We start from the raw sequence: 10,528 nt of genomic DNA, 5'->3' as shown, positions 1-10,528 counted from the left end.
AGCTTGGTGTGGATACATGATATGATCTGAATCAATATCAAACCATTGTTCTGACATTAGAGGGTAAATGGAAAAACTGTACAACACATGATAGGACCTGTGTTATGACTGACTAGCGTGAGTTATATAAAACTTTTCAGGACAATTGAAGCAACATTGGTTTGCACTGAATAGATTGTGACCCAAACCAAATCTGAAAACATTTGGGAAAGCTACAGCCAAGTAAATTTTGGATATAGTTGTCTTGATTATCTGTACCTTATGAGGAAGATACATCACTTGTGAATTACTGGATACCATGTCTATTTGTTTTGGATCAGCACAGTACCATCATCACTGACTAACCTTCCAAGGTGTGAGACAACTCTCAGAATGTGCCGTGTCATTCATGCAGGGTCATCGAGCCAAGTCTGCCTTCTGAATGTCATATGGCTTCAGCCAATATTTTGTAAAGTTGTCAGTATTCTTTGAGCAAGCTACTTTGATGTCCCAGAGAGCCAAGAGAAATTGTATCCATTGTGCCAACCGTGCCATAGAGAGTTCTGTCTGCTGAGGCCGCAGTTGTGATCAATGCTGAGCCCAATATCAGTCAGCTTCCATTGTTTTTCATTCCATTTTATTTTTTTATTCCCAGTACAACTTTTGATATAACATTGACATAACCATATGAGGGCTTGTTTTTTAGGGACAGTCCTGTAAACTATTTCACTTGTCAATGTTTCCCTTATCCATGTTGAATAACAGAGCAGCATTGATACCTATGTAAGAAAGTTACTGCAATTGTATGATTAGGTTTGGAGCCAGCAGATTCTCTTGTAGGAGGCCGGGCAATGCTTATAGCTGTCTCCTTGATGAATAATTTCACACATTTCAATATTGACATATCTGTATTTTATTTCACCATTTTTGGAAAATTACTGCATGGGTACTTTTCCTTTTCATCCAATTTCACCAACAATTTCCTACCATATCATGCACAATCCATTCATGTTAGAAAGATGAGAACAATTATGGGATATTTGATATGATCAGTCTAATATTTGAATGTACATTGTAAGCATCTATTCCATTTTGATTTTGTTCTCCTCTTCTTCCCGACGTCGGTTCTCTCTCTGCTGCTTCCTCTCTGACAAGCAGTGCAGAAAAATGAGTGTTAATGAATGCACGACATCAGACAAGAGGAGCAGGATACATGGAGGGGAAAGAAAGTTTCAGGGATTTTATTATCGATCTCCTGTGTTAAGTATTTGGAGCCGATCGATGTTAAATTGTTAAGGCCAATACAGGGAGCATTGGCTTCCAGCAAACACTGTTTCCTCTTAGGCCCCTTCCACACTTGCTTTTTTCACGCGCATGTTCTGCGTGTGCTTTTGATGCGCAGAACTTGCATGGCACTCTGAGTCATTATAATCAATGGGTTTTTTCAGACTTGAATTTTTTTCACACACACACACGGCTTTTTTTTAAATACGCATTTAAATCTCAACATGCTCTACTTTTGCAAGTCACGCGCGTTAAAGAACGCACCATACAAGTCTATGGAGATGCATCAAAAAAGCATTGCACTCTGAGACTCATGCAAGTCTAATGCAAGTGCAATGTGTTTTTCACGCATCAATTGCCAAAGAAAAGATAGACCTCAGCCCTGAGTGCTTTTCACTGTGCGTTATCTGCGCGTAAAAAACGCATTGAAATTGCATTGAAAAAAACTGAACAAAGACACTGGACAAACTCTTACTGAAAACTGATATGAAAAATGTAAGTTTTTCACACAAAAACCCTGATCACACCCTGATCATACTCTGACGTCTTCTGCAACGCAAGTGTGGAACGGGCCTTATTGTTAAACCAGGTTGATCATGTATTCAACATTGGGGGTATACTGGGCAAATGTGCATAGAGGCCACCTGAAAGTAGCATACAGCCAATACTAGAGGCAGACTATGGGCAAATACACCAGAAGCTATCTGCCATTGCAGTTACAATCTTCTCTTCATACACAGAAGTAGCAGTCAGGACAGGACACGTGCCAGTGGATCTTTGCATTCCACTTTTTAAGGCCTGCAAAGAGCACCTGTTCATATGTATGTGGCCTAAGGCCACGTCACACACTGCATTTGAATTGTGTCTTGAAATGCAATTCAAAACCATGGGAGTAACCTTTGTCTGATGACATATGTTTTTACACTTAACTGCTTGTGATTAATCATCAAGTTTCTGAGATAAAAATGTTTTAGTTGCCCATGGAAACCAATCAGAGTTCAGCTTTCATTTTATAAACAGCTGTGGGAAAATGAAAGCTGAGCTTTCATTGGTTGCCATGGGCAAGTAGAACAGTTCTGCTCAAAGAGACTTATGATAAATGTACCGCAATGTGCTTTGCATTGCTTATATCTATGAAGGGGGGGGGGTGTTACAAATGTGTTACAAATGTGGATTAAATGTTTGTCTATTAAAAGATTTAGTTAGTTAAGGTAGACCCGGACAAAGAGCAGGGCACCACTCAAAACATGCAGGAGGAGTATGGATACTTACCTTTGAGTTCTTCCATGAAAATCTTAGTCCATTCCCTCCATCTATTTTCAAAGTCTGTGGAAATAGTTTAATTAGTTGGGGGTGGGCACTGTAAATAAACTGAAGGCACAGACTGAGTAGGGTACAAATATTTACTTATTATTGTCAAATGCTTTTATATAGTGAAGGAAATAATTATTTAATCTCTGGCTGATTTTGTAAGGTTTCCAGCTGACAAAGACTATAGTCTATACTTTTAAGGGTAAGTTAATTTCAACATTGAGAGATAGAATGTAAAAATTTTAGATCATGTGCACCAAAAACCCGGTGCAATTCAGGGAAAATCGGCACAAAATTTGGGTAACCCACCGTAAAAACGCGATTCAGGTCCTTAGTAAATGACCCCCGCTGTGTTTGGATGAAGAGAAATGCTGCACAAGACCCAAAGAACAGGGGCAGATTTAGACATTAATAATGGGCTGTGGCAAGACAAATACCCAAAACATTCAGCCATCAACGACAAAAACATCTGACAGTCTTGTTTTACAGTAGAATCAAATACAGGCAGTCCCCGGGTAACATACAAGATAGGGTCTGTAGGTTTGTTCTTAAGTTGAATTTGTATGTAAGTCGGAACTGTATATTTTATCATTGTACTCCCAGCCAGAATTTTTTTGGCCTCTGTGACAATTGGATTTTAAAAATGTTGGATTGTCATAAGAACCAGGATTAACAATAAATCTTCATTACAGACACCTTTGATAACTGTTATAGCTGATTATTGTAGCCTAGAACTTAAGTACAATAAATTACCAATATCCAGAGGGACGTTTGTAACTAGGGGTCGTTTGTAAGTCGAGTGTTCTTAAGTAGGGGACCGCCTGTACTTATTTTGCAGTGCAAAATCCAAATAAATTTATATAAATTGTACAATGTGATTTTCTGGATTGTATTATCTTTCAATGTTAAAGGGATCACATAATTATTTTCTTCACTTTGCATTCGGAATTGGCACACAAGCTAAGCTCTCTTTATACAAAGCAGATGTCTGTTGTAGTATTCAGGTGTTAACCATGTAAGTACCATGGTTGAACGCAATCCTACCAATTAAATATTGGATGGAATTTGGATCCCTTATGATCTCATTAGGCTTCAGTGATCTGTTTTTATGACAGTTAGGAGCCTACATCCATAGCAATCATAAAACTAGGATCAAAATGTCATACTTTAAGAAGCTCAGATCATTGAAAAAATTAGCTTGTGCATCAAAAAGGTGTTACAGTATGGCAAAACACAAGTTTCCACCATAATAAAAAGTATTAAAACATATTCAAAACTGTAAGAAATATTGTAACTGTGATAATAGTGACCCAAAGAATAAACAGAATTTAAAGGGGTTATCCGTGGTCCATCTCCTCTGTGCACCGGTTTGTTTACAAGGGCGCACAGGGAGCTTCTGGCCGGCCAGAAGCTTCCATCCCACACCATCTCCCAGCGCTTACAACTCTGAGAGATAGGGACGGATGGAAGGAGCCAGCCACCTTGCCAACCGGAAGCTCCCTTTGCATAGCTTTTTATACCCAGATAACCCCTTTAACAGTGAAAGCTGTAAAGTCCATAAGAAAATGGTGCAGCTGAATTTTTAAATAGAACGATAAAAGGGTATGGCATTTGGGAGATGGGGAGTAAAAAATGGAAATGCAAAAATGATGCTGTAGTGACAAATGGATAGAATGCAAACAAGGTCACTAACTCACATAAGGAATAGGGTTAGAGCCAATACGTTGTGTGACTAGGGTACTAAAATCGCTCGTCCCGGCTCTGGCACTAAACGCTTTTTAGCCATGATTTGCAGTCATTGGCCACAAAGTTTTTACTTGGAAACATGTTTTACTTGTTAACAGTGTACCGGCGATTACAACATGGCAAAATTTTGTATGGTATTTGCATATGCAGATTTGATACCATTTTACCAGTCTACATACCCCATAAAACCAGCATTTTGTACGGTGCTTATAAGTTTATCATACATATCTTTGTTTCTTTTTAAAGATTTGGGACTTTAGAGAAAATATAGTTTTCAGTCCGACCACAAACAATGGTCAAACAGATGGTTTTACTGTCTTAGAAATGCACATGCCGTGTAGAAATAGGCTACTTGCTCCATGCAAATATACCATAAGGTTTACAGATATTTACCACTCACCTCGATCAGTCTTTTCTGTATCAGTCCTTTTTCTTACCATGAACAACTTGTGATAACATAATAGAAAAACGCAAGAATTAGATATGTGAACCTGGAAGTTTTATGCCATTAAAAACAAGAAGTAATTGTGCGTGGAAGATTTTGTTCTGCACTTGTAGCTTTCTAACAAGCAGCCAAACCAAAGTATAATGTTCAGGAGCAGATATAGAGCCCCCTTGGCTGATAAAGTAGGTAACCCTACACCACAATACCCCCTATTAATCGGTCAGGGGAGTATCCAGCAGTTGTATTACTCAATGGAACATCTATCTATCACATGTTCCACTCTGATTGGATAAGACAACACAGGGCGCCTCCTCTCAATCAGTAAAAAAGTGACCTCATACCATTCAGAGTACAAATACAATATAGTATTATTATATTATTATTATTATTATAGTATAAAACATTTTATGTGTTTACTCTTCAAAAAAATAACGTGCTAATTCTATTGAAAACCCACAACTCTGTCTTACCATCTCAGTGCTGTCAGGTCCAGAGCTTGTCAGATTGCACTGGACATTTGAGTTCCAAGTATTTGTTTCCAATATTAATGTTTCGGCATAACAGGGTGCTTCCTACAACACAAAACAAAAAGACCTTAGCTAAAAATGTAAAAAAAAGTGCACAGTTGAGTGCACAGTTAATGATGCCAGTTCCAAAGGTTTTGATGCCTTGAATACCATGGAAATGCATGAATGCTCCTTTCAGAGAGTGGGGCAGGGGCGTAACTACCTCCATAAAAACTGCTATGGGACCCACAGGGTCAGGGGGCCTGGCCAGGCACCCAGGTTTCCACTCAATCAAAAGAGTGGTTGTGCTGCATAAAATGTGATACTGCACAGCACATCCTCCATTCTATTAAAAGTGTGAGAAGTCAGGTGCCTGAGCGGGAATCCTACAGAACTGGCAAGGGATGGCAGCACAGCAGGACCAGAAAGCTTGCAGCCTGCCTCCTCTGTGAACCTAGCAGATAGAAGTATATATAGAAGCGTATACCTGTGTGTGTTTGAGTAAGAGTGTATATATGTGCATGTATATAGAAGTTTATACATGTGTGTATGCATAAGAGTGTATACATGTATGTATATAGAAGTGTATATGTGTGTATGAGTAAAGGTAGACACACTGGGGGAGATTTTTCATAAGTCTCTTAGAGCAGAACTGTTCTAGTTGCTCATGGCAACCAATCAGAGCTCAGCTTTCATCTCCCCACAGCTGTTTATAAAATTAAAGCTGAGCTCTGATTGGTTTCCATGGGAAACTACAACAGTTTTACCTCAGAAACTTGATGATAAATCTCCCCCACTATCTCTGATGTATGGTTATAAATATTATTGCTGTTTCTACCTGTCCTTTTCTTTTTTTTCCTTTACCATGGAGACGATCCGTCTATGGTAGCAGACTAGAGCTCAGCACGCCTTGAAGAGAGATGCAATAGGCTTCCACAATGCATACTGGACAGTCAGAGGCAACAGCTATGCCTCCGTCTACCAGTATATGTCAATGTATATTCTGCGCGTAAACATCGGAAGCTTTCCTGACGTATACAAAAAACAAGATATGAACCCAGCCTCAAGTATAAGGAGGGCTATAAAACTAGAATGTTCCCAATAATTTAGTTATGGTGGCATATGTCATAGTGAAGTGGGAAGGGACCCTAGTCAGAAGTCTGATATGGGGCCCAGCCTCTCTTAGTTACGCCCCCCTAGAGTTGCCAGCACAACAATAGAATGGAATTTAACTGTTGGAAACCCATTTACATGGCGTGGGTGCAAATTACCATGGCATCTAGGAGTTTAAACACTTGTGCTCTGAGATATTTCTATTTTTGGGTGTTTCATCAATGTGCCAGCTTTATTTTACAGCTACTAAATGCTGAGGCACTAATCTGCTACTCACCAAAAAGTATTCATACTTCATGGTGCACAGAGGAGGTTACAATCTGTGACACAATTTTATTTAACACTTACTGTTTCTTTTCCAGCTTTAAACGCACATCGTGAGAGGTCGATAGCCTTCTTTTTGCAAGTGGTTTCTTTTACTGTGAATTGTAATGTTATTGTGAAAGCATCATTTCTCGCCTACAGAAAGAATACACATTTAAGTATCAGTTACTGAACTACAGAACTGTAAAGCAATCTATAAAAGAAGTCTCTTGCCTCTAGCAATAAGGGAGTATTCTGAGGGAGACATCTGGATTAAATCAAATCAAAAGTTGAGGGGGCACTGTCTCTATCTGGAGAAAACATGGTTTAATCACCAGAGGCGACAGGTTTTTTTACTATAAGAACTGTGAACGTGTGGAATAGCCTGCCTCAGGCCCTGAACACAGCAGGGACAGCAGAGAGCTTCAATAAGGGCCTAGATGACTTTTTTACACCTAAATAACATTGATCGTTATGTTATATAGAATTGTCCCTTCCTCATCCAATCCCTTCCCTTCCTTGGTTGAATTTGATGGACGTGTGTCTTTTTTCAACCATATGATACTATGATCTGGGAACACTACAATCCTAACTATAAGTTTGCTGCAGTGCTGCTTTAGCGTGGTGCCCCTCCAAAGTTTTCCATGCACAACTGTACTCCTGTTGTCCAGAAAACAGTAAAACTACATTTTAGCAATACTCAAATATAAAAGATATGATAAGGTCCCTCACATCTATATACTATAAGAAAATCGTATTATCTATTCATGTAACAGTCCTATGTTTTACAGCCAACACTGTATTCACAACTCTGTAGCTGAAACCTACCAAGATATGGAAGGTTTCAGCTTCACACCAGGGCACACTTAGATCAGATTCATACTTTACAAGTTTGGTTCATGATCCACAGATCCTGCAGAATCCTACTTCATGGACCTAAAAAAACACTCCTGGGGAGGGAACTCTGAGCATATATGATACAGGGAGTTCCTGGATGTCATGCATCCTATCTATATGGTGCACAGAGTCCCGTCCCTAAGAGAGGGTTGGGTCCATGAAGCAGGACCCTGCATGATATATATTGCCAATAAAGATGACAACTATGTCGATTATTTATATCTATACAAACAATATAATCCTGTCAGATTAATTTTACCTTTATCATGGGTGTGATATTTATTTCACCAGTACTGAACAATCTTAGTAGGTTTCTTCTCCCAGACAGTCGGTTCAGTGTATCCATAGTGACATTCAATGAGCTGGTGACCATTTCTTCTCTGGTCCTGGGACTACTTAATGGGTTTCCTGAGATTTAAAAGAATAATACCTCACATGTTTGTTTTTTATATATGGCTTTTCTTGTGTGCTTGTTTTTGCTCTTTCTTCGGATGGTATGTATCTTTGGGGCTGGTTCATGTGTCTATATTGTCTCATTCTCTGCACCTACATTTGTCTCTTTTTTTTAGACAATTGCAGACTCCATGAGCAAAGATTGTGTTGAGCTGGACTATTTTATTGCCTCCTCTTCCTAGTTATCTAATTTAGTAAATTACCAGTCCCTGTCTATTTTATGTGGCAAGTGATATGTTAAGCAGTATTGCAGCTTTATCCTGTTTAATTTAATGGGATAAGGTTGCAGTACCATGCGCCACCACTACCATGAAGGCAGCAGGCATGAACCACCAAAGTAAAAATTTAAGAGACCACAGCACTGACATGAATGCATTGGCTTCTCCACAAATCTGGGTAATGGTGCCATGTACTGGTTTAGCACTTTAGTATTTCAAGCTAATCCTATGAAAAGGCTTAAAGGGGTATTCCGGGAATATGAACGCCTGATACAAAAACCCATAATGCTAACAATAAATGAATGTAACAAAACTTAATGTCATTAGCCAAAAAATGGAGCTTAAATAGTTTGATTTTATGATTCACAAAATGTTATGGCCTCTCTAAAGTTATCACCAAGATGGCTGCCGCTGGAAACTACAAGTCCCAAGATCCTTTAGTTCTCAGTAACTCCTCCTACCTCTTATGCTCTGCTCCCAGTGATGATCCATCAGGTTTTCTTGCTCTGTTACCATAGTAATGATGTGTAACTGCCATCACCAAAACACCGGCCATACTGGATGCACTGCAACCAACCAACTACAGCCAAACATAGTGGTGATCACATGATCTGCCCAGGCAGGTGCAGGACATGTGATGTGGACATGTGACCAGCGGCCATCTTCTGTCCTGTGTATGCTCTGCAACGGACCGCACAGAGGAAATTAACGGACTGATTAAAGGGCCAGTAGCATTTTAATTCTTCATTACAGTCTATGTCACCAGCATTTTTCTGCTAACGGGAGCAACATTTTAAATAACAACTAATTACATATTAGCTTATATTTTAAGGACCCATTTGTATATGAATTATGCGGATTCCTGGAATACCCCTTTAATAATTTGACCCCATAAATCCATGCAAACATGCAGTGGTAAGGAAAGTATTCAGGTCCCTTTACATTTTTCCATCTTTCTTTCACTGCAGCCAATTTGTAATATCAAAAAAGCTATTTTTTTGCTCATTAATCTAGATTATGCACCCCATCTGGACAGAAAAGAAACAGAAATGTAGCTATTTTTGGTAGTTTATTAAACATGAGAAACTGAAATATCACATGGTCATAAGTATTCAGACCTTTGCTGTGACCATTATATTTAACTCACATGCTGTCCATTTCCTTCTGATCCTTCTTGAGATGGTTCTACTCTTTCACAAGATCACTGTGGCTGAGCTCCAGAGATGAAGTAGGGAGATGGCAGAGTCTGCCATCGGAAGCCTCTCCTTTCTGCAAGACATATAAAAACCTGCATACACCTTTCAGAAAAACACACAAAGGACTTCCATCCTATGAGAAATAGGATTCTTTGGTCTGATGAGACGATGATTGATTTTTTCGTTGTTAATTCTAAGCAGTATGTGTGGAAAAAACCAGGCACTGCTCTTCACCTGCCAAATACAATCCCAATAGTGACACATGGTGTTGGCAGCATCATGCTATGGGGCAGGGACAGGACAACTGAAGGAAAGATGAATGTGGTCAATTACAGAGATGTCCTGGATGAAAAGCACTTCCAGAGCTCTGGATCTCAGACTGGGCCAAAGGTTCACCTTCCAACACAAGACAATGACGTTAAGCACACAGCTAAAATAACAAAGCAGAGGATTCAGAACATCTCTGTGACCATTCCTGACTGCCCCAGCCAGAGCCCTGACCTAAACCACATTTAGCATCTCTGTAGAGACTTGAAAATGGATTCCAACAATGTTCACCATCCAACCTGAGGGAAGTGGAGAGGATCTGCAAAGAAGAGGCAGAGGATCCCCAAATCTTGGGGAGAAAACGTGTTGCATCATTCCCAAGAAGACTCATGTTTGTACTAGCTCCAGAGCTGCTTCTACTCAATACTGAGCAAAATCTGAATACTTATCACCATGTGATACTTCAGTTTTTTGTTAGCAAAAAATATCTAATTTTCTGTTATTTGCTGTCAAGATGGGTTGCAGAGTGTACATTAATGAGCAAAAAAATTACTTTTTTGATCTTACCAATTGGCTGCAACGAAACGAAGAGTGAAAGGGTCTAAATACTTTCTGTACCACTCTATATTCAGATATATATTTTGGTACAATAAAGAGAAAAAATTATACTCTCATTATAAAGAAATTTGAGATTTCAAGTAGTTTAAAATTTTACCTGAACAGCAGGAAAACGCCACCAACAAGAGTATATGAAGGAGCATCATTCTCGTCCTTGCGATCCAACCCCAACTGAGATTATTGTCCCAATCA

General features: G+C 39.2%; 1 protein-coding gene across 3 annotated transcripts; it reads right to left on the bottom strand.

Annotated features, from left to right (window-relative positions):
* Positions 1 to 868: 868 nt before the first annotated feature.
* On the bottom strand, positions 869 to 10,528 carry LOC140075474 (uncharacterized). Of its 3 annotated transcripts, XM_072121478.1 has the most exons (7): positions 8,717 to 8,786; positions 7,844 to 7,992; positions 6,733 to 6,843; positions 5,236 to 5,337; positions 4,721 to 4,766; positions 2,536 to 2,589; positions 869 to 1,126 (listed from the first exon to the last, which is right to left on the bottom strand). In XM_072121478.1, exons 1-7 carry the CDS (start codon positions 8,769 to 8,771, stop codon positions 1,062 to 1,064), a joined length of 582 nt encoding a protein of 193 aa, XP_071977579.1. In that variant the 5' UTR covers positions 8,772 to 8,786; the 3' UTR covers positions 869 to 1,061. The 3 variants fall into 3 exon arrangements, with proteins under 3 accessions (XP_071977579.1, XP_071977578.1, XP_071977577.1); XM_072121477.1 differs by lacking the exons at positions 869 to 1,126; positions 2,536 to 2,589; positions 8,717 to 8,786 and adding exons at positions 2,773 to 2,945; positions 10,434 to 10,528; XM_072121476.1 differs by lacking the exons at positions 869 to 1,126; positions 2,536 to 2,589 and adding an exon at positions 2,773 to 2,945 and having other exon boundaries at positions 8,717 to 8,803.

Source organism: Engystomops pustulosus, chromosome 8 (genome assembly GCF_040894005.1).
Source record: "Engystomops pustulosus chromosome 8, aEngPut4.maternal, whole genome shotgun sequence".
Lineage (NCBI taxonomy): Eukaryota > Metazoa > Chordata > Amphibia > Anura > Leptodactylidae > Engystomops > Engystomops pustulosus.
This window is presented reverse-complemented; position numbering and strand designations above follow the sequence as displayed.